General features: G+C 39.4%; 1 protein-coding gene across 1 annotated transcript in view; it reads left to right on the top strand.

Moving 5' to 3' along the window:
• Positions 1 to 24,511, top strand: part of FAM120A (family with sequence similarity 120A) — a 49,348-nt gene that overhangs the window by 12,765 nt on the left and 12,072 nt on the right. The window contains 9 exon segments of the mRNA XM_052679109.1: positions 4,254 to 4,382; positions 4,845 to 4,941; positions 5,992 to 6,092; positions 6,396 to 6,679; positions 7,997 to 8,084; positions 10,784 to 11,008; positions 13,779 to 13,953; positions 20,730 to 20,979; positions 22,302 to 22,416. Coding sequence (XP_052535069.1) covers positions 4,254 to 4,382; positions 4,845 to 4,941; positions 5,992 to 6,092; positions 6,396 to 6,679; positions 7,997 to 8,084; positions 10,784 to 11,008; positions 13,779 to 13,953; positions 20,730 to 20,979; positions 22,302 to 22,416 — 1,464 coding nt within the window.

Raw genomic sequence — 24,511 nt, 5'->3', positions numbered from 1 at the left:
CGTGACAATCCCCATGGGAAGAATGTTCTTCCTGGCACAAGAGCTGGACCCATCTTGTTCTCTCTGTGCCTTTTATCTGTTGTCCTTCTGCAGCGCACAACTATGCCAAGTCTGTGTGCTTTTGATGGCCTTTTAGTGGGTATTCGAAGGCTGCTGCAAGGTACCCCCAAAGCTTTGTCTCAGCCAGGCTGACTAAGCCTCCGTCCCTCAGCCTCTTCTCACAAACCTAGCTCTCCAACTCCTTCACAGTCTTCATGGCTTTCAGCTGAGCTTGCTCTGCTTTCTTGAGCTCTGTCTCATACTGGGAGCCCAAAGCTTAAGCGCTGTTAGGGAGGTGATATAATGAGCTGCAAGGAGCAGGAACCATCCCAAGATTGGTCAGCTAGCTGTACTCTTGGGATGCCGGCCTGGCCCCAGCTGCCCTCTGCTCTCTGCCTTGGTGGCTCATCTTTGGTTTGCCTCAGGCTTCCATGGCACAGCTCCAGCCTGCGTAGTGACCAGATGCAATGCTTGCTTTTGTACTTGCTGAATTGCTTAAGGTTCCTGGTGGCCTGTTCCACTTGCTTGTCTAGGTCTTCCAGGATGGCAACTCAAGTTCATGCTGCTGTTCAGGAGTGTCACGCAGATCCTCTTATACTCTATATGCCTGTGTCATCCCTTGAGTTTATGCTTGTGCTCTTCCCTTGTATTTAACTTTCACAGGCTGAGACAAGATGCAAACTGTTTGGATGGAATCTCAGTAGACAAAAATAACAAAACGCAGATAACTTGGATTCCTCAGGTCTTCAGCCTTTTCTCTCTCCGATGTAAAAAATGTTCCCTGTGTGTCACGGCACAGTAACTAAACAAAGTCTCTTTTTTCAGTGCTTTGAAAATAAAAGTAAACTGGTTATCTGTTTCCAGCAGCACAATGGTAAACGCTAGTACTAGTGTTGATTAGCCTCTCGAGTCTTTGTGGCCAGGAGATGGTGGCAACTCTAGCTGTCCCTGAATGGGGAAGTTTTTCCAAGTGTAGCTTAAGTGCTTCCTACACTATCCTGATAATCCAGCGGAGTTCTGTCTATGTGAGCCTTTTCCCTTCTGATAATGCAGTTTTGCAAGTTGATTTTGTCAAAACAAAGGCTTTTTAAAAAATGTCATCTTTTAGCTTCGAGGCTTGTAACGTTGCTCTCAGCCTCTCACTTCGACAAATACCTTTGTAGGATTAATTTCCTCTCCCAACTTAATTCTGCCAAAGTGCACTGGTAGGTTGCTGGCGATCCTTGTCAGCGGTCCTTCATAAAATGAGTCTTTTCAGAACTAAGCAAATGCATTTTTCAGATGTCACACATGTGGAAGGAATGAGGTTAGAAAATGTAATCTACCTGCATGTTTGCCTTTTCAAAATTCATTTTTCATGTTGTTTGTATGAAACTCTTCTGTAGATGAGAAGGGAAAAAATAGCTTCTATGAGGAAGCCTAAAAAAACCTGGGGAAGTATGATTCTGATTTTGTTCTGAAATTCTTTAAGTGCAGCTAGCAGCAAGTTTGAACAATTAACAGATTTTCTGTGAATTTTACTGCTCTCTTATTTTTCCCATACTTAATAAATGCCTAATAATATATTTTAATTCATGATATATTTTAATATATATTATATATTTTAATTAATGATTAGGAACTCATTTCTGACCCAGTACGAAACTGAAATTTTGGTTTGCTAGAAAGTTCTAAAATGAGTAGAAATCCTCTTACTAATGGGGAAGTTGATCTCATTTCTCCACTTCTCTGTTTTGGTTTCTGAGGAGCTCACAGTGCGTTTCATTTTGAAGGTGTTCTCACTTATTGACCAGGTATCTTCTAAAACAGAGAAAAAGAAAAGAAAAACCAGATGTCTGAAATATCTCAAAATCTGTAATGCTGTGAATCTGCACTTTAAGAAAGCCTCACGTCAGGAGCTGAGAGTGTGCCCCACTGAGGTCCTCAAGCTGTTGTTTTAAGAGCAGCTATGGTACACATAGTGAGCCCTTAATTCATCTCACTTGAGCTTTGGACTTGCACAGCCTGAGCTGAATGTCTGAGTATCACAGGATCTTCTCTTGATGCAGTTTAATGTTTTAAAAATACTGCTATACTGGAAATGACATAAACCTGATGGTACTGCTTATTCTCTTTGCCATCTGAATTCTGAAGCAGACATTGCAAGAACACTTAGGCAGTAACGTGGGATTTCTCCAAGGTGCTCTGCAGAGAGCACATCTAACGTGACACAGCCATGTTATGACTCAGCTGCCTTAGAGATGTGTAATTGGTGTACAAATAAAATGGTAGGTGTGCCTAGAACAGCTTGCAGATTGGAGCAAAAATCCCTTATCAGTCATTATCTGTAAGCTTATGTGTGAATGTGATCTATGTTTGGGATTGCTCTGTATGTTTGGATTGCATGCCACTGGAAATTTAAATTTACTGTCTGCAAAAATAAAAATAATAATTAAAAAAATTGTTGTGCCACTGACTAAACTAAATCAGACTGTTCTTCGTTCAGGCTCATAAAATGTGGAGCTCATTCCAGGCAGAGAATGTGCAGATAAAGAATGAATATCTTGACACTTCTAGAAAGTAGACAAGGGGAAGGAAATTAATACGAATGGGAATCTGAGCAAAATTTCCATGGTCTAAATATTAAAGCAGTGTAAGAAAGTGCATAATAAATGATCAAATACAGGCAGAGGAGAGAAAGTAATGTGGAAGACTGCATATGAAAGAAAAAGTGCTTGTGTTGTGGATTTCAAGTTGCGAAGCTAAACCTAGTGAAGTGTTAATAGGAATTCTGCATAAACATTTCTGACAAGGCTGAATTGCAGTATTTTTGGTAAAGTGTGGTACCTCTGTAGAATGCAAGCAGAAGGATTTTTTACATTTTCTCGTATCTAAAAACTAGAACTCGTAAGCAATAATTGTGACCTCTCAGGTCTTGAATCTCCAGTATATTTGAAGCGGGCAGATAAAAGTTAAAAACCTAGCTGCCTGTAGAGCTGCTCGTGGAGCGCTCCAGAATTGTTCCAGACAGACATTTTAACAAGCTTCTTAGGCATTCCCTGAAATGTAGGGCATGCAGTTGGAGGCGAGGCCTTTCTTCTGCCCACTTTGCACAGAGCAGCGGGGAGGCAGCGACCTGCCTGCAGCGAGCGGCTCTTGAGACCCAGCTCCAGCACAGCCCACAGCTTTTAACTTCGCAGTGGGCTGTGGTGGTTGCTTGGCCTGAACTTCCTGTAGTGCACACAGGATCATGTAGTGCATATGAGAGAGGTAATTCCTGTAATCGTACGCTGAATAATCCTTAGATTATTTTCAGGACGCTAGATATAGAGGAGCCTATTGACAGAGCTGAGATGGAAGGCCAGGGTTTCCAGGGCTATCCGGTTTCCTTCCTTTCTCCATGCAAACACTGGAAGGGTTCAGGCCGAAGATCTGAGTCTAAAACTTTCTGGCACAGCAGCGGAGCCATCTGCAGTTGTCAGCTGCAGAACTGTGGGAGCTGCAGAGGCTTTGGAAGTCATCCCACAAAGTTCTTCCAGCTCTTTCTTCCTACTACAAACAGAGTTCTTGTGCTGTAACATCCAGAGCGATTCTTATCTTCTCAAACCCGTGGCCTGAGTCAGTGACCAGTGAATCAATGGGAATTCATTATTTTCCTAAGATCTTGAGTAGCCTGTATTCTGGGTTCTGTAGAGAAAAATGTGTGGTCTGGAGGGACTCAGTCACAAGCTTGAGGGAAATTTTTAGCACGCTTCTACTTGCATGTTTCTTGTGCTTTCAGAATAGTCTGTTAGTATAGGATGTCAGACATCTGAGGGTAGAAAATTGATTATTTTCTCTCTCTATAAAATGCACATGTCCGTATTGTTAAAGCGTTTTGTTTTAGAGGAAGTGTGCAACTGGAAAGCAGTAAAATAATTAGCATTGTTGACCTTGTCTGTTGTTGGACCTGGTACTTAGGCAGCAAATATTTACATAGAGGTGAGGTTTCTCTTACATACGTGTAGATACATACACACATACTGTAGATGTGAAATACGTGAGTCATTGTTTGACTGGAAGTTTTGAAAGCAAGGTGCAAACCCCCAAAATGTTTAGCTCCTAAATCTGCCAACGTAGACATTGTTGAATATATTTTCAGTAAACAGTTGGGCTAATTCTTTACTGTGCAACTGAAGGATCTCGGGTTACGTTATCTATCCTGTTATCTCATGTTAACATGTTTGTTTTCATAGGTACGTGCTCACCAGTTAGTTTTACCACCTTGTGACGTAGTGATCAAAGCTGTAGCTGACTACGTCCGTAATATTCAGGACACCACTGATTTGGATGCCATAGCAAAAGACGTTTTTCAGCACTCACAGGTAAAGTATGAAGAAAATATTGTTTGTTTGTTTGTTTTAAACAATTGTGCCCTATATTTGGGTTGCACAATTACATTCAGTAAAAATAGGGTCTTGAATCAGGTGATACAGGAATCTGTTGTTGTATGCAGTGTCATAGGTGCCCTAATGTAATTGTCTACTTTTTTTGGAAGGCAAAATTATTACACTTAGTTGCAGTGCTTTGCTTGATAACCAAAGAGGTTTTGTAGTCTGGCTTCGTGTACGTGAAGATATGTAGTGTTTTTCAAGCCTCATCCTTACAGGGGCTGATGTATTTTTTGTGAGGATGAATCTCCATGGCTCCATAGGCATTAATACTGTATGTGATATATCACATATAGTTGGCTATAGTTGACTACTCTGCAGTGCTGTGCTTACCTGTAGATGTCATGCCTGGATCTGATCCTGATAGATATTTCTTTTTGTATTTATTTATTTTAGTCTAGAACAGATGACAAAGTTACTCGATTTAAGAGAGCAGTTGCTTATTACTCAGCAACTAATAAACCTATGCCATTTCATCCACCACATTACATAGGTAAGTAATTAAGAAAATAAAGCTTCTCACTTTAACTAAAACCTGACGTAACCCTAAGTTATTATTATAATAACCCTAGATTATTAGTAGGGTCTTACAAAAACATACACTCAGGCAGTATTCATTGTTTGAATACAGTGTTAGAAAAAGTTTTCAGAGTCTTTGCAGAGATTGTGCTCTTATACCAGAAAGAGTAACAGCCTGAACTTACTTTCCTCTTAGCTACTGCTGAGTCAGTTCTAAGCATTAGGTGGCATCCACACGTAGTGCTGGAAATGAATGAAAACTGATGTCTACTTCCAGTCATGAAGACAATTGCCATTTCTTTTCCACAAAATATATTTCATACTCCTCACTGGACTTACCTGATGCTTTTTAGAACTCCTTTCCTAGTCTTTCATTTTTCTGATGTCACAACACATGTGCTTAACCTATACACTAATTGATACCCATCCCAGATTGTTCCAAGGTTTACAGACTAACCCTGTGACCATAGCACTTAGCACATACACCTCATTCTTAACATTAAAATGTAATTTGAGCTGGAATTTTCAAAAGACTTTGTTTCTGTACTGGTATGCTTTTTTTTTTTTTTTTTTTTTTTTTTTTTAAGCATTCAACAAGCTACAATGAAAAGTGTATTAAAGCTATGCTAGATCCAGTATTCAAGTGATAGAATATGCCAGTGTTACATGTATTTGTGACATTGTTTTTTGCCAGCTGCTTGCTTATCACATCTCTTGGGCTTTTTTTCTTTGAAGTTTCCTTTGGTTTCCAGGTAGAATAAAATTATTGTACAGTAGTGAGAGAGGAAAACATGTGGCAAGTAAAACAGACTTCACGAGCTACAGAATATTTCTATTATGGGTTAAAAAATGAATGAAACTCGCTTAAGGCATAGTGGAGAACTGTTAACGGAGCAAGAAAAAATAAACCATGAAAGCAAAAGAAAAAAAATGGTAAAAATTATGTCAAATAAATAGTGAGCGTTTTCATGAGTGGTTTTCTTTTCCTCCTGTTTGTTATTTCTCCTCCCCATTTGCAATGCAGCAGCCAGACCAAATCAGTTTGGAATGCCTGGGATAGTGCCACCATATGTTCCTTCTCAGATGCTTAACATTCCACAGACCTCACTACAAGCAAAACCTGTGGTAAGTGTATCCCTCTGCCCTTCTCCTTGAGAGAAACCTATCATGCTCATTGAATTAAAATCTAAGTGGGAAAGGTTACGCCTAACTTTTTTAGCCTGAGCGTTCAGTGATTGCATTTTCACCCTGAAGCTAAAAAGAAGCCAAGGACTGTGGTACAACAAGTTATGTGGATGCCCAAGATGGCTGAGATTTGATGTGCACGTTTGGAAAATGTACTTGGATAAATAGTATGCTTTTGTTTTTTTTTTTTTAAGAGAAGATCCTTATTGTTACCTTTATTTAGGAAATATTGCTGTATTTTAGGCCCAGCAGATGTCCAATCAGGGTGGTGCCCAAGGTCAGGGTCCATACCCATACACTCTCTCTGAGCCAGCCATCACCTTGGAAACAGGTGGAAAAAATCTTTCTGAGCAGAACAACTACAGTAACATTCCTCATGAAGGAAAACATACACCATTGTATGAACGATCTTCTCCAATAAATCCAGCTCAGAGTGGGAGTCCTAATCATGTGGATTCAACCTATTTTCCTGCCTCTTCTACATCATCCTCCTCCGACAACGATGAAGGCAATGGAGGTGCAGTGAAGTAAGTTTTTCACAAGGATGTTTTCCTACTCTTATTTTCAGAATTGTTCAGTATGCTGATAGTAACAAAATCTGCTCGTTAACAATGTGGTAGACTTTCAGAAAACAGTGTTAGGTCACTATGACTGAATATATCCATGGTTTGCTCTTGTCACCTTGTTCCTTAATGAGCAGAAATCCAAAACCAAATAACGTTCAGCATTTTTCCACTTCTGGTCTTACATTTTATTGAAAGAAGGAAGGAGTGAGATTTTAGTAAATGTCATAAAACCTTCCTGTTCTTTTCTTTGTATAAAAGAAATACCACCTCACATTCATTAAAACTTCAGTAACTGAGAGCTGTCTGCAACTTCACTGAATTTTGTAGTGTCTGCACTTCAAATATTTTGGGGTAGTGTGGTTTTGCAGAGAAACTTGATGTCAGAAACCCAACATCTAATGCTGTGAGTTAAGAGCTCTCACTGACAGGCTATATGTATAACGATGCTGCAGTGAAATTGGTTTTGTTCTCTTTTACTAATGTGCTTTGTTTATCACTGAAGTGTTTTAAGACTTGCAGTAGATCGTATGTCTGTCCTTGGCAATAAAGTTGTGCAGACTTCCTTGTAATTACTGCTTACTGACCTACAAAAAGGGAGCGGGAACAGAGGCAGTTTGTGTTTACCTTTTGTCAGGCTGGGTGTAGTGGCTTACCATGTGAGAATCAAAACCTGTGGCTTCAGCAGGTCTGTGATTGCCTTTGGAAGATCATGTGTCATAGTATAAATACGCTGCCACTCAGTACTGATTCTGCACATATCTACGGTTACGCATGGTGATTTCGGCTTGATTTTTCTTGATCCAGTCTGTCAATTTTAAATAAATTATATCATGTGTTTTGCAGTGCTGAATTGGAAAATTACCCACTTTACACATATATAAAATATTTTTCGGTGTTTTTTATAGAACGATTGTATGGAATACATTTTGAATTAGTTTGGAAATGGAAGTCTAGGTGTTGTCACTGCTGTCTTCTGACCAAGGGAAATTACTTGCCATGGTGACAGATATTTCAAGATCAATCAAGAATTTTTCCTGCATGAACATCATTTAGTCCTCGTAAAGGATTCCCTGTTACTTTGAAATGCGATCCGAGTATTGATACAGTGTGAATGAATGAAAGTAGGAATCTCAAATTCATATCTATGAATTGACATTTCTAATACATAGCATACCTTGAAGTCCTCTCTGGTGTTAATAGTTCAATTAACAGCAACCAAGGATTTATGCGTCCTACGTGGTACTTTAATGCTGTGTTTTTCTTTATGCTGTCCTTCAGCCATGTCAGTGGGAACAAAATAGGCTGGGAAAAAACAGGAACCCAGTCAGAAAGTCAAACACGTGGAGACCTGGGAGACCAAACAAAGGTAATTCCTTGGAACAATGAAGTTCCAAATATTACAGTTTATTGTTTTGTGCTTTAAGTTTTATAGTGAACTGCTGAGTAGAAGTTTCAAAATTGATCTGTGAGACTTACTGTGGTTTTTTTACTTGTTTTTGTGAATTGCAAAACAATAGCTTTAAAATGTAGTGAGAAGTTTTCCAAGGAATGTTGTTCAGCATATACATAAAAATTAAGTATGCTGTTTTGGAAAATACTAAATATGAAGTAGAAACAAACCTATGAACCCCTTAGGTAACAGCCTCATCCTTGCATGTTTACAAAGGAGTATGGCATGATATCCACATGTACAGGGTCCGTGTCCTGTAAGGTGCAGTATAGTGAGAACAGCTCTGACAGTGTTCTAGCATTAGCTGCGGACTGTTATAGGTGTATTAAAGCTGAGCTGAAGAGTGAAAGTCCTTCACAAGTGCTTGATAAGACTGTCACATAATTGTATTGAATTAGCTCCGTGGGACCAGCTACAGTGTATTGCTATTTAACTAAGTAAAGGTGGGGTGATTAAGCCATTATTAAAGACTTACCATCATCCAGTTTGATTTCTTCAAGATACAGAATCATTGTCAAATTGAAAGTGTGATGATCTGTTTCATGATGTTGAACCATTCTTAGAATGCTCTACTCATTTCCATGTGATACTTCAGCGTTTTTGTGATGGAACTGTGCTCTAGCATTAGTTTTGTTTAAAAAAAAAAAAAAGGAAAGAAAGCAAAAAAGAAAGCAGTCCTAAGTTACTTGTGCTGCAGAAGAACAGTCCATTTTCCCTGTATCTTTGGTACAGGAATTCCAGTAAACTTTGGCTTTGTGCTTAAAATATCAGGCTGGTGATTTCATCCATCGGTGGTGGTTATTTTTGCAGACTACGCCCCGCACGATAACTGTATCTGCCTGTGGATTAGTCACCATATGCAAATGCTAATGTGACCTATTGCATTCCTTTTTGTCTGTACCATGGCCATGCACGAGCCCAGCACACCCCAGCTGCAGCCCTGCGTGCTCTGTGCTGCCCTGCGGAGCGGAGATGGGGGGCAGCCGGCGGGGCACTGCTCCCACAGCTGGGTGGTGGCTGGTGGGACGTGCAGCAGGGCACGGCTGCCTGCCCCTGTGTACATGCAGAATTAGGGCTGTAAAAGCAGTGATTCAGCTTTCCAGGAGATGTATGCATGCAGTCCAACTTGAGTGCAACCAATTTAATTTGTTTTACTTACATACTTTTCTTGAATGTCAAACCACTTCTTCAGCCCTCTGTAGAAGACGGCAGTTCCATCTCTTGGGAACAATGGGGAGAATTATAAGTACATCTTATTTCTTGAAGAGGTGTGTCTACAAAATGATTAGAAAAATAAATATTTCCTGAAATTTTTCACTTTGGGATGAGCTGTAGGAGTTTCTGAGGTAATTTGAAGCACCGAGCATTGATCAAACAGCACCAGTCTTGACACTCCTTTTGCTGTGACTTGCACGTCAAAATTCTCGCCTTGTAGTTGTCTCACTTTGGGATTAGACGTGACAAAAGCATGCTCATCTCACTTGAGTGGATGTATAGCGCTGAAAAAAATAATACTTTCAGCTGTGGTAGTTTCTCATTTTAAGTGTTTGAAGATCACTGTAGCAGATTCAGGAAGAACTTGGGTCATGAGAATGGGGAGAACATCGATATGGTTTGGAATTTTGTTTTCCTCCCTGTAATGGCCAGTCCAGTAAACTTCATGTTTCAGTGTCACACTGCATTTTAATTGTTGGAGTAGTAGAAGACAGGAACAGCAATCTTTAAACTGACAAAGATAATATAAGAGCTGTGAAAATATAAAAGAGCAATGATAATCTGTGTTTGTGAAAACATTACATTCTGTTAAAGGGTTCTGTACCACAGGCTTTAACCATTTATTCCCTGTATTATCATCATAAATTAAAAGTCCAGTCTACCAACTCTGAAGTATAATCTTACAGTAGCATCCTCTTCTATTGTGTGCTTAAATGTACTCTTAAAATACTATTTCCCCTTTGGTATTTTAGAGCCTACTTTACTAAATTCGCCTTCTTCTAGGAGGTTGTTGGAGGATGAACTTTTTCTTGTTTTACACAGGTTTGTATTTTCCAGCAGTGCCTGGTGAACAAGCTTAGCTTGTTCAGGACTTCTTCCACCCCCCCATTCTTGTACTTTCTGTAGAATTTGTAAAATCTGAAATTTTATGTGCAAATTATGAATATACTCATGCGTAATGTGTCATCACATGCAAAAGTAATTCCTAAACTATTATGGTAGCTTATAGACATGAAACTAGTATGAACTCTTTTCTGAAGCTAAGAGCAGCTTTCAGTTCTGAAGATGAGGATTTTTTGGAATGAAGTCCCTTTTTTTTGTTTGCTTGTTTCCAATAGCATCTGTGAGAGGTGTAACACAAATGCTGCTTACAAAAGGTTTATTCACTGTGGGTAATATTTATATATTTAGTAATTGTCTTCTGCCAGCAGACGAGGACTAAAAGCCTATATTCTCCGAAAATCTTTTAGTCAGCGCTATGAAGTGTATTCTGCATGTTGCTAGAATATGATGTGAGTTTTCACTGTTTTCACTGTGGATGAAGAAGAAAATCTGCGATTTCTCTTGGCTTATCTTCTGTAAGCATTAAAAAGCACTTGATGTTGTGTGTTCTGTTACAGGCAGAAGGTTCCTCTAGCGCTTCTTCAGGAAGCCAGGCAGCCGATGTCAAAGGGAATCAAACCAGTAATCCACAAATCCCATGCCTGTTGTCAATGCCCACCAGAAACCACATGGATATTACTACCCCTCCATTACCTCCAGTAGCACCTGAAGTATTAAGAGTGGCAGAACACAGGCACAAGAAGGGGTTAATGTATCCCTACATCTTTCATGTCCTAACCAAGGTACGACATTGTAAAATTATGTGCTAAAAAACAATCTTTCTGTAACGATAATTGCACTTATATATCTGGCTAAATAATTTTGTAGTTTTACATCCCATTTTAAGCTTTGAGCTTTGGTCTAGTTCTAGTGCTTCTAGCACTTCTTTCACTCGATATGCAGCCACTGATCTGGCTCGTACATTGTTGCTCTAGGTATGAGATGACTGTAATCACTATTTATTTGAAAAAAACAAACAAACCTCTTTTGTCTTTAATATTTTATCTTTGTACTTTCAGATGTCCATGTCTGTGCATGTGTGTACATATGTATTGCCCATTTTTAGAGTGTGATGTGTGCTTTGGTGTCTCTGCCAAGTCTCTTCTGGTTTCAGTGTTAAAAAATAATTAGATTGTTTTCCCTTGTAATGTGATCCTTCCTATCCTTAATAGCCAACCCCAATAAAGACGTAGCACCTGTAATAAATCCCTTTTGTTGTCTCATAAAATGCAATTATAGAACTTGATGATGCTATGAGTTCTTTGGTCACTGATTTATTTTATGTGCTAGATCCCAGGTAAGCAGCAAGCCCTTCCACGCAGCTTAGGCCGCTTTTTCTGCAGTAGGTTAAGTGGGGAGGGCGGGGAAATTGTCTTGGTGGCCACATAGAAACATCTTGAAAAGCAATGGGACAGCTTCTTGCCAAAGTAAGTAGTGGAAGGAGGCAGAGCAGCAGTGTTCTGCACAGCCCTGTGTTTGACTTACACGAGTTCTAAAAGAAATGAATTCTGTTCGTTGTTCCTTCTGTGTGCAAACAGAAGAGTCCCAGAATGAGACAACTAATCCTTTTCCACTGTAGCGTTCAAAATACTTAGTACTGGTTCCTGTACATCTAGCACCATAGTTGGTATTGCTGTCATATTCTTGTACATTTCATGTTTATCAAGGAAAAGTGGAGAAGAAACAAGAGACCCATGAAGACCATTAGTGCCAGTTCTGTTTCATAGTTTGTTTGGCCATATTCTCTTAGTACATCTAAATACTACTGGACCTTTCCTGTCTCACAATGGGAAGAAACTAATTAAACAACTGAATTTTGGGAATTCAATCCTAGCAGAAAAAATAAATCTAGAGACTGTTGCAATATAAATCAAATCAGTACTGCTTAATTTTTTTTTTTTCTCTATTACCTGAAATGCTTTTGAATGTTCGCTAGGGACCTCAAGTATGCCAGCAGTATGTTGGCAGGTACATCATTGAGTGATTCTGAGATGCTTTAGAAATTGGCATGCAGAGACTGCCTGGATTATGCTGTTGTTATACATACAGAGAGACTTCTTACACATCCTTTATGTCTAACTGAATGTTGTCTGTATACAAGAAAAACACTTTAACCATACTTTACCCATACTTCAACTTTACCCGTACTTTAACCATATATCCAATGCTGTGGATATGGTAGAGATCTTTATGTAAGCTAAAGTGATACAAAGAGGGTGAGGCAAGCTAGTAACTTCTGTGTAAATATACACCTGCAGCAATTTACAGCTTCCACTGGTTTCTGCCTTTTAATCTGGTTTACGTTGATCATGAAGGCTTTGGGCATACAGAATACTATGGTGTTTTCCTGTACCTCATGCCTTGACTGGAGAGTTGATTTGGTAGTGTCACGAGTGTGGCTCCTTTAAGTGTTGCTGTAAATCTGTGTTCTCCTTGCATCAGATAACTTTTGTTAATTTGCTTAAAAATTTCTTGTACACTAAAAGAAATTGGATTGATGGAGATCTTCTGCAGGTTGTGTTTACTTGAGAAGGAATTAAACTTTAATGAATTACATTACAGGTTTTCGTTGTTCTACTGCATAAAAAGGACAAATTGGTGGCATTTTAAAATGGAAAGAAAATGCCCTTTTAGGAAACAGCAGGTTAGTCTGTGAGATGCATCCCTGGCAAAGGATGAGGTTTGTTCTTAAGGAGTTTTTTGTTGACATCACTGATGCCAGAAAGAAAAGGAGAATGATGAATAAGCTTTCAAAGACATTATTGATTCTTGACACCTTCAGTAATAGGAATGAGTTGTTTTCCAGGAAAAACTTAGCATGGTTGGATGCACAGATACTGAAAATATAGAATGGTGCTGCTATTTTAAGAGAGCTGGAAGGTCTTCCGTGTTTTGTTTCTGAAAAAGAAAGCATAAAATACTTTACCCACATATAAAACAATATTACTTATGTAATCCCCAGTTGCAGTTTTTTGGCCAGGCTTTCTCATAATGTTATTTTTTACAGTGATTCCCTAGTATTGTTTCAGATCCTTGCACCAAAGCCTCCAACTGGTGTTTTTAAGCAGCGTGAATATTTTTTTAAAGGCTAAAAATCAGTCTAGATTGCAAATGGTCACTTATTCTTCAAATGTGCTTTGAGTGTCTTGCTTCTATAGGCAAGTGTCATATATACTGTTTTGCTCCTAGAAGTATCTGTATGTAAAAATCAGTATTTAGGTAATCCAGGCCAAAAAAAAAAAAGCAAAACTAAAACAAATGTGAAAAAAGAATAGGTAAGTGTTGGGAATAATTGGAGCCTGGATATTTACTGGAAGAAAGGAAGTGGATTGTAGCAGGGTAATCCTTCTCTGGAGTTACCTTCACATACGTAAGATCCTTATTACTGCTGAATCATGTTCCTGACAAGATGGGATTCGCTTTAGAGCTGGATTGAATTACTGAGCATACCTAAATGCTTCATTTTTGCTCACTCTAACCTCTCTTATTTTTCTCATTTCTTTCATGGAAAAGGGTGAAATCAAAATTGCCGTTTCTATAGAAGATGAAGCCAACAAAGACCTGCCTCCTGCTGCTCTGCTTTATAGGCCAGTTCGTCAGTATGTTTACGGAGTCCTGTTTAGTTTGGCAGAAAGCAGAAAGAAAACGGAAAGACTCGCTTTTAGAAAGAACAGACTTCCACCAGAATGTACGTACTGTGGAATCCATTCCTTATTGCTCACCCCTGTTGCTGTGTTTTCACTGGTGCTGTAATTTGAGCGAGAACAGTTAATAAGGTTTCATGAATGTAGCTGTAGAACTGGGGAAATTTGTGGCTTATTTGATCCATGGATAATAGAAAAAGATGTTTTTAATTTGAGATTTTATTTCTTGCAGTAGCTTAAGAACTTTAAGTGCTGCCCTTTTCCAAGCAAGCTGCAGGCTTTGTTTTTCAAAAAGTGTGTTCAAACTGCTCTCAGACTTGCAGCAAGTAATGTTATTTTTGATGGATTTTTCTGTGTACATGTTACAACTTGATTTGAGAAAATTTGCATTCTGAGCAGTTCTGTGTAGTAACTTTCAAGTGTCAACATAAATAGGTGGTTTAAAATCTACAGAAATTAGGTGTGGTGTAAATAAAAGCAAACTAAACTTGTGAACAGGCTTGTCAAAAGATCTTTTTGCTGGTTCAATCAAAAAGGTGAGTGTTAATCCCTACATTAATCTGGAAGTTATCTTCTTAACTTCTCTGCTTCCAGGAATTACTTTCATTCCAGAACATTCACTCTCCTCATTCTGGAGTGTTTTACTTACTTATAATGAATTGCATGCAAGGAAATGATTGAACTTTACAGTAGCATCTTATAAAGGTTACAGCGTTGCTGAAGCACTAAGTGGATAGCAGCAGCAGAAGTGCGTATTTGTATGTGAGAGTCTGCTGTCTGTGTACGAAAAGCAGATATGGAGAACGTCTGCAAGCATTATTCGCAGTCTTGATGTATAGAAGAATAATCAGTTGTTGTGTACATTCGTGAGGAAAGTGACAGTCTTCCAGCAGTTGAAAAACTATTGCTCTTAGTTATGTTGTGGGAATTAATATTCACCCTGTTCGATTTCCTCATCACACATTGTCAAGAGCTGAAGTCTTATCTCAAATAAGAGTATTTCAGGTTATGAGGTTATTTCAGGACTAAAATAATGAAGTTACTTGCAGCACTAACTTGCCCTCATTAGTTTTGTCCTTAAGTGTACTACAACATTTGTAGTAGCAAAGTAACTAACTGCTGAAGGTCTGCTTTGATTTTTCAGGATATTTTCACCTTGTAAACCTGAAATGTTCTCTGTAGACTGTTGGAATCCCCATCTAATTGGTCTTTTCATTTATGCTGCTTTTCAGAGGTTTATTCTCAGTGGGGACTAAGAACGCTACTGCTAACTTTGTTTAGTGACAGGAGCTCCAGCAAATATTGTTGCAGGATGCATTCAGTTACCTGACCTACTTCTATTTTAGAACTGACCATGCTTTATAAACTTAAAAAAAAAACCCAAAATTGGAACATCTGTTCGAACCCTAGTAGTTTCACCACAAAGCTTCAATTGCTGGTAAAGATAGATTTTAGCTGAGATGGTAGCTTGTGGTTTGGAAGGGGGTAAGTTACAGGAATGCATTTCATTTGGTCATCTCAATTACAGAAGAGCAAGAACTGGGCAGATGGTGCAGGATACAGAGAATGGTGTCCTAAGCAGCAAGAGCTGATTTCTGAAATATCCTTTGTCACACTCGGTAGCTCCTACTGACTTCTGTGAGGGCTACAGCACAGGCGACAGCAGACAAATAATTGTGATTCTGCTTTTATTGGTGCTCTCAAAAAACAAGTACGCATGCAAGAGTAATTAGCAGAAAAAAAAATCAGAACAATTAACTGAATTTCTAAAAGATATGTGCTGTCTCTAGGTTTATGCAGACACAAATTGTGCGAATGTGTCTAAAATTCTGTGATGTATTTCTGTAATGTGATCCTGTATATCTAAAATTCTGGCAACATAGTAATTGTACGTGAATGATTAGTAGGTGTGTTGTGTGAGAAGGTTATAGGAAGCTGTGAAAAGTGTATAATAAACTCGGGGTGTTGGTATTATTACTAAATGCATAGACAGTAAGATAATGGATCTATCATAACATAGATCTTTTCTGTCTTTTATTATTATTTTTATGTAGTTGAAAAGTCAATTAAAAACAACAGATCAGTTGTTTTTAGAAGTAGTGATGCTTTTTAGTAATAATTGTCTGCTAGGTAATGCCTTTTCTGGACGTGTTCTCGTGTCTGCTCCCAGGGGACATGAAGAGCTGAATTGCTACATTTTTCACTGTGCTTCTAGTGCCAAGGGTGTGCTATTGGCTCCTTTCCCCTTGCTTATGAGAGGAGGTAGTCAAAGTGTCTGACTTGCTCTTCTTTTCAGGTTCTGAAACCATCTGCCCTTTCCACTCTGTGGAGAAATGCACACTTGTACAAGCTGCCATAACTGTTGGTTGGATCTGAGGATTTGTTATTTTAAGCCTAGCCACCTTGTGATGTACTGTTCTCCATCAAGGATGTACTCAGCTGACACTGTTTCTGCCAGAAGGAAAACAGTATCTTGAGCAATTGCCCTTTTGCAAAATCAAACATGCTTTGCTCAAGCTGTACTGTCAGTGAAGATTATGAGGTTAAAAGAGTCCTGATTAATCCGCATTAGCTATCTCATTTGCCGAGATGTCTCACAGCTCATGGTCAGTTTGTGGGGAGAAAAAAATGCTAAGAGAATATCGCAGAATCATAGCACATCCTAAGTTGAAAGGGACTCATGAGGCTCATCAAGATCCCCCCGGCTCCGTACAGCACCACCCAAACCAACGCTCCTTGAACTCTGGCAGCTTGGTGCTGTGCCCACAGCCTTGGGCAGTCTGCTCCGTGCCCACCGCCCTCTGATGAAAGAGAATCCCCACCTGACCCTCCCTGACAGCTCTGAGCCGTTCCCTCGGGCTCTGACCCTGTCCCCAGAGAGCAGATCTCAGCCCTGTCTCTCTGCTCCCTGTGAGGAGCTGCAGGGCCGTGAGGCCTCCCTCAGCCTGCTCTGCTCTGTGCTGAACAAACCACAGGAGCTCAGCTGTTCTTCACACATCTTGTCCTTCAGATCTTTCCCCATCTTCACAGCCCTCCTTTGGATGAGCTCTGGTATCTTTATGTCCTATATTGTGGCACACAAACATGCACACTGTGCTCAGGGTGAGGCTGCACCAGAGCAGAGTAGGACATTCCCTTCCCTCATCTGGCAGTGCTGAGCTCAAAACATCTCAGGGTACGGGTGACCCTTTGTCTGCCAGGACACACTGTTGACCCAGATTCAAGTTGCTGTCAACCAGAACCATGGATCCCTTTCCATGGCGCTGCTTTCTAGCCTCTTGTCCCATGTCCTGTAGTATAGCCAGGGTTGCCCTGTCCCAGATGCAGAATCTGGTGCATGATTTTGATAAACTTCATACAGTTGGTGATTGCCCTGTCCTGTAATTTCTCGAGAGAATGTCTGAGTCAGAATTTGTCAGAAAACATCTGAGTCACAGGTAGCAGTGAAGGTTTTAACATGCAGCTGGAGCATGCTGCATGCTATTGCTTATGACTTTGGAGCTTGTGACATTCATGTATGTTTATGAAGCAGGTTGCCTTAACGCAGGTTGATGCTGAACTTCTGCACTTGGACTGACCTTCAAGTGTCTTGAGGCTGATGTTTAAAACAGACATCAGTGTATTGTACCATTCCTTGGGCTACTGTGAGTATTCAAATCTACTCATCAGCAACAGGAGGAAATTTATTATGAAAAACAGTATAATTAGTTCTGTGGTGTTGTGACTGAACGTGCACTTATCCTGAGTGTTTGTTGTAGCTCATGTCGTCTTCAGGGTAGACGTTTCTTATCTCAAAGAGGAAGTCCTGGAAGGAAAACACAAAACGTTCCTCTGAGGACAGAGATACTCAGCAGTTGAGGAAGATGGTGTTTTTGGCAGCAGTCCCAGTGCAGAGTTGTCAATGTGTAAGAAATGCTCTGGTGAAATAAGCAGATACGGACTAGTCCTAGATTCACCTGTTAAATGCTAAATGTGAGTGAACAGTACTGCGACTACTTGTCAGCTGATACAACTGTAATTCTGTCCTCCCATTGTTCACTGCAGGGAGGCTGTTTGCCACTCCATATTGAACAATTCTCCAAAAAGAATGGTTACCTTTCCTAAAATAACTAGTGCATTGCACAGTTCTGAAGGCAAGATACCTCTTCAGTGTAACCTCTACAGGTAGTGTATTACTGAAGAAGGTATCTTTTGAGAGCAAACCAACTCACTCTTTGATCTTGATCTCGTAGGAGCATGGAAATTGCCATACCGAAGATTAAAAGTTTTGAACAGCACTTGAATGTTGAAGGATAAGATTTCGGATAGAAATTATAGACAAAATATTTTCTTCTTTTAACCTTGGGGTTGTTTTAGCAAAAAGTTTATGAAGGTAATAAAACATTTGTGTTCTGCAAAGGTCTTTATCCTTGCAGTTGTCTTTTGTAAGGAAGTGATGGAAGCTGGGTAAGTGGTCTTCTGGGAACGCTTTAAGTGTGGTGCTTACAGAATTTGCATCTGGTTGGCTCTGACAGGGCATCCAAAGAGAGATGTGGAGTGTAGCTAGGAATAGTGCCTCTAGTATCAAAAGGAGCTTGAAGGGAAGAAGAGCAGAACTCCAGAACACAACTTAGTTGTCAGCAGTTAGCTTTTTCATTGCTGAACTGAAATCTTTGACTGGAACTGTTCTGTGTAGTAGCCTCGTTGTGATCCCTAGCTGTTTGATGAAAGGACTAAGAAGTTTTGGTCTGAAAGAATCACTTGCTTCCAAGATCCAGAGTAATTATGTAGCTTGCTCCAAAAGGAATGCCTCCTATTTGTTTCCATGGAAATTACAACAGGCACAAAGAGTGCAAGAGCACTTCTTGGTAGAGTAAATTATCTGCTGCAGAACACTATTCCACAACGTATTCACCACCATTAGCTCTGCATTTTTTGCCAGTGACAAACAAGGGCCTGCATGCCATGCTTGTAAAAATCTGCAGCAGCAGAGGTTACTCTCATTTCAAAGCTGATACAGTGGTGATATTGCTAGGGAAAATGTTGCCTATGCAGTACATCTTTCATTGGTCCAAATGGATCAAATTTGGAAGGCACCAAATCTGGCCTGTAGAGTGGGTGTGGTAGGACAGTACGGCCAGGATGGGCAGTGTGCTCTATGGTATGCTCCCTGATCTCCATAAACGTTCAGCAAGCATCAGTGAATAGTGAATGTCCGTAGGGGCCGTTTTCTCCACGTGAAGGAATTCAGTGACACCCCTTTGCTTCATCTGCACTGCTTTGTCAGGCACCATTTTGTCAGACTGCCCCTTTGCTGCCATCTGTCATACGGCAACAAAAGGTAATGGAATATTGGCAGAAAGTGTCAGCCTCTACTGCTTTATGACCATCTACTTTTGACATCGTGGGCCAACATCATAAAACAGGAGGCATTACTTTTGGAACAGCCCTACTATTTGAAAGTCTTCAGAAGATGCATCTTACGTGTTCATGCTTGCTGTCCCAGGCCTAAACAAGAAGTAAACAACAGTGTGATAGATCCTTTGCAAATAACAAAGTGCTCTGCTGGCTGTTAAAGCCCATCTTGAATAGCTTAGCAGCATATAAAATCTGGTAGCAACCAAAATAGAACATGATTTTGCAGTGAGGCTACCAACTAAATATATCAGCATATTTATTTTCATTGCTGCACATTATCTTTGTAAAACTTAGCCTGCTGTCTGTGAGGTGTAACTACAGTGCTGTAGTAGTTCTAGTCCAGATAAGCAGGAGAGATTGCTTTAAGACAGTCCAGAGCTTCTTTTTAAATCCAGATGGTGGCCTCTGCCATGGTTTGCCTGACCTTAATCATAAAATCACGTGTAAGGCTGCTGTCTGATTGCTGATGGAGACTTTGTAGCTGTGAGAGCTCTCCTGGCACCAGCAGTATTCTTTTCTCGATCTGTAACAGCGAGGCTTCCAGCAGAAAGAGCAGATCTTGTCTCATGCACCGCTTCACTAGCAAAGCAATTTGTCTGGGCTGTAACCTGAAGCTTCACTAACAAGCTCCTTGAATCTTTCCACACTGCATAACTGGGCTCTGAGTTAAGAGGAGTGCAAGCAAATTTGGGGCTGTGTCAAACTTGGGGTCGCTCCAAGGCCAAAGGTATCATTTGTCAGTCTTGACTTTAAACTTGTGTTCTGGTTTAGTTGTCTTCATATGTGAAAAGGGGAGATGCTTTAGCATCTGTGTAGAGTGAAACACTGTTCTTATAGATGATAGCACAGCACACACAAAAACAGTAGCCTCTTAATTTACAGCACTGCTTTTTATTGAAAGGCTTACAAAAATTAGTGTGTTCTGATCTTTTTAGGTTAAAAAAACCCAACTAATTAAACCCATATTGGAGATTTAATTCCTTTGCATTACTTGAATTACAGGCAAGCATGGCTTAAGTTTTAAATCTCATTTAAGTTATCATCAGTACAATCATATTGTTCCTAAAAGGCTGCAAATGGAAAATATTTGTATTGAATGTGTTGTATCTCTGTAGGTTTTTAATCAACTTTAGAGGAAAGTTGCGTTTTCAAATTATGTTCTTTTAGAAAATGAATGTGTCTCTTCTGTGTTGCTTATCAACTTGGAATTATTAATGTAATGTTCTTAGTGTACTCTTGGCTGCATGTACTTATTTTGTAAGTGATGGCAATTAGAAATGGTCCACACGGAGTCTGACTTGCCAGTTCAACAGTGTGATCCAGAGCAATGTCCAAGGGATACTTTTTAGATCAGGATCTCTTGCGTACAAGGTTTTAAATATGTAAACCTTTTTAACTTTTCTCATCTGTTATCATTTTATAGTTTCACCAGTGATAATTAAGGAATGGGCTGCTTACAAAGGAAAGTCTCCGCAAACCCCTGAGCTGGTGGAAGCTCTTGCCTTCAGGGAATGGACGTGTCCTAATCTGAAGAAGCTGTGGCTGGGAAAAGCAGTAGAAGACAAGAACCGAAGAATGAGGGCGTTTTTGGCCTGTATGAGATCAGATACACCAGCAATGCTCAATCCAACTAATGTGCCCACTCATCTTATGGTGCTTTGTTGTGTACTAAGGTCAGTGTTATCTGAAGGTAAAACAGAATGAAATAAAGTTTTTACTGTACAGGTTAATCTCTGTGATACATTTAACACAACGCTTGCAGCTTTGGAAGAAGGGTCTTGTATCATTTTTAGAACGTCGCTTTTGGTAGTCTTTAAAGCGTGCTGTATCCTTCAAGGCTTCTTTCTTCAGTCTCTAAGGAACTGAAGAAGGAAAAAATCTTGGGTTGCTAAGAGGCCTCTGTAGCATTTGAATTAATTAACCCTCACTGTACTCATGGTTTTGGCTTCGAAAAAAAAAAAAAGCCATACATTTGGCATCTTAGGTTGATGAGGCTGTAAAGTGAAAGAGTGAGCTTTTCAGAGAACAGCTGCTTAGCAGCTTGCTGAGATGGAAAGTTCATGTGAACGATGCTCTGTCAGGTTCCTTGTGGTAGTTACTCATCTGGTTGAGATGGTGTTAACCAACATTTGAAGTATAGTATTAAAGAGAAGGTGACGAGATTCAAATCACTTGCTGTGTTTAATTTTCAGACAGAAAATTGAACTGAGAATGAAAGATGCTGCTCTTTTTGGGAAGGTTTGTGTCAGTATGACTAACCCTGGCTTCAGCCAGGTTTACAAGCTAACTTGCTGCACAGGAGAATTTTTAAGCCATTTAAGAATGATGAATGTAGGTTTGTTTCCAGTTCTACCTTACTTTGTCTTGCCTTTGGAAGACTAAAGATTGTTTCTTTTTCTCCTCATTGAATAATAAGAATACAAAAAAAACACAACAAATGGACTTAATAGCATCTTAAACGAAGTGGAGCTCCTCTTTCATTTGGGCAGTGTTCCTCTCCTGTAACATAGGGCGTGTATAAGTTCTTGTTTATTAAGACATGAAGTTTTATTGGACACTTGTTATAAATGACGAGAATTAAATTCACTGAGTAGGTAATTTCTGACTAATATGTTACCTGGAGACCACATTCACAAAACCTTTTTACCATTATTCTTTTTTTTTTTTGTAAAGGCAATTTTTTTTAATTTTTAGGTATGTCGCAAGGCTTATCACTTATCTGTTTTGGTGGCCTATCTTCTCCTTCTTTGGAAGCAGACTGCCTTGTTGTGAATTTCATAATTCATTCACAGCTAGTCTGTCTTCAGTGCGATCTTTGATTTAATCTTTAAATCTCTTTGGTATTTTGTCTGTTTTAATTATTCAAGTCTAGACAACCAAAAAAAAATTCTTCTTCTTGTTGCATTCTGCTGACTTCTGATCAAGTAAAGTGCTCCTTGATTTGTCATCTGTCAATGGAAGGAAGCTTGTGATTAACAGCTGGCTTCATCTGCAGGTACATGGTACAGTGGCCAGGGGTTCGTATACTTCGTCGCCAGGAACTTGATGCTTTTCTTGCCCAAGCATTGTCTCCAAAGCTCTATGAACCTGACCAGCTTCAGGAACTCAAGGTAATTCTTACCTGCCATAACTTCAGAGATTTATTCTCAGCTTGCCCACGTTGCTAATTTAGTGGGTCATACCTAGTAAGTACTAAATGCAGAACTGTAGGAAAAATTAATTTCAGTATTTTAAAAGGTAAGATCTCAGAGTTTCTATTTTTCTAATGCAACGGTATTATAGGAAGTAGATACAAATAGGATTGTTGGTGTGCTGTTGTAACTGTAAATCTGCAATGCCTGTCACTCTGTGCCACATCTTACTTTGGGCTATTTCCTCACCTAGCTTTCACATGCTCACAATGAAATTTCCTCTTCTAGCCTTTAGCCTTGAACTAAATATACAAGATTTGTTCTTTGCTTTTATGTTGCTATCAGAAATTTGTTCTGAACCTAAGTTCTGTACTCAAAATAGTGTAATTTATTACTTAATTTGAAGTAAAAGTTTTTCTGAATGGAAACAGTTACAATTACATTTTTCTACATAACATTTATTTCCCTGGCAGTGTATTTCCTAAACGGAAGCTCGGAGGGATGTCTGGATGTATAGGGAGCTTAATAACTCCTCTTCGTTTTTAATCAGTGTAATGAAGGAGGGGAGATGCTGATCACCTTGTCATGTAGCCTGTTGAAGTCATTTCAGGCAGTCTTGCAGGTACTTTTATGCAAGACTTAAGTCAGGAAAGATGAGTGACTGGTTCTGTTCTGAGCCGTGCTTGGATACGTGCTCTCCTTAGTTAAATTAGGGAGGAAAATGTGGTACTTAGCTCCCAGAATTATTCATATTCATGGGTATATACACTGCCAAGGGGCACAGACAAAAGCAGCAATCCTAGCAGAGTTCTTCCCAAAAGAAACTATAATTAAGCTCATGCGGACTTCAGCTATTAGTTTTTTCTAAGTAATGATTTGCCCCTACAACTTGGTCAGCAAGAGCATTTTCAAAACCAGCAACTGACAGTTTCTTTTCTGTGTGCAAAAGCAGAGTCTGACTTGCATTCCTATGGCAACCTGGCAAAGACTTCTCAGTCTCAATGAAATAAACCAAATCACTCTGCTTGTGGAACCCCAACACTTAGCCATAGAAGTACTTATAAATGTAAGGGAAAGAAAACACGTTAGAATCTATTTGAACTTGTTACACAGCAAGTAGATAATTCATGTTAGCAATGTTGGTGGCAGAGTTAACTGGACAACTGAATAGTCTTTCCATATACCAAATAACATCAAAATAAGCAGGAAAAACTTCTTTAGTCATTCTCTCGCTGCTGACAGAAAGAAGCTGAGTTTGATCCCAGCTGTATATCTGCAAAATGAGTGGATAGACTTTTGGACATAAAAGGTTATGCATACAGAAGGTAATGCAGTTTAATTTTAGAATTTAATGCCGAGATGTTTAAAGTGTTCCCAAGAAGTTGCTGGTATTTCCAAAAGTATTTTAGAAAACATCATTGCTGCTGTTTCCTTATTCTACAGCTAAGAATGTAGTTGCTGCAAGCAAATACTTTTTTGCTATCACTGTCAGCAGTTATTCGTTCTGTAATTCTGCCTTTGTGTATCTGTCCCAAATGAAGTTGTTGTATTCATAAAAACATCATCAATAAGAGACATTCTGAAATAACATAATCTTAAGCCAAGTTATAACGTCCATTATTAAAAACATTGGGAAGGAAGTGTGGTACATGGGCAGAAAAATTGAATGCTAACATTGAGCTCATTCCTGGAACTTTGTGAAAAATGGTATCTCAAAAGGAATGAATTTTTAAATGAAAATGTCTACTTGTGATTTCTTCTGTACGTGTTTTAAAGCTTTTATTTGCTGTAATAGCTTTAGCATTGTTTAGAAAAACCCCGCACTGTGTATTTATCAGTGATCTTAATGCTTAAATATGCACTGCGCGTGTTGCAGGCACTGTGTGCCACAAATGTAAGGTGCGTATTTTAAGTAAAACTTCTGCTGGCTTCTTGATAATGAATTGTATTCAAATTGCTTATCAAGCTTTGTTGTTAAGGAAATAGTTTCTCACTTCTATTTCTTACCTACAGACTGAAGGGATGGGAACAGCCTTCCAGAGCACTGCAGTTTTGCGTATGCAGATTATAGCTT

The sequence above is a fragment of the Tympanuchus pallidicinctus genome, unplaced genomic scaffold (assembly GCF_026119805.1).
Source record: "Tympanuchus pallidicinctus isolate F22 unplaced genomic scaffold, pur_lepc_1.0 scaffold17, whole genome shotgun sequence".
Classification (NCBI taxonomy): domain Eukaryota; kingdom Metazoa; phylum Chordata; class Aves; order Galliformes; family Phasianidae; genus Tympanuchus; species Tympanuchus pallidicinctus.
This window is presented reverse-complemented; position numbering and strand designations above follow the sequence as displayed.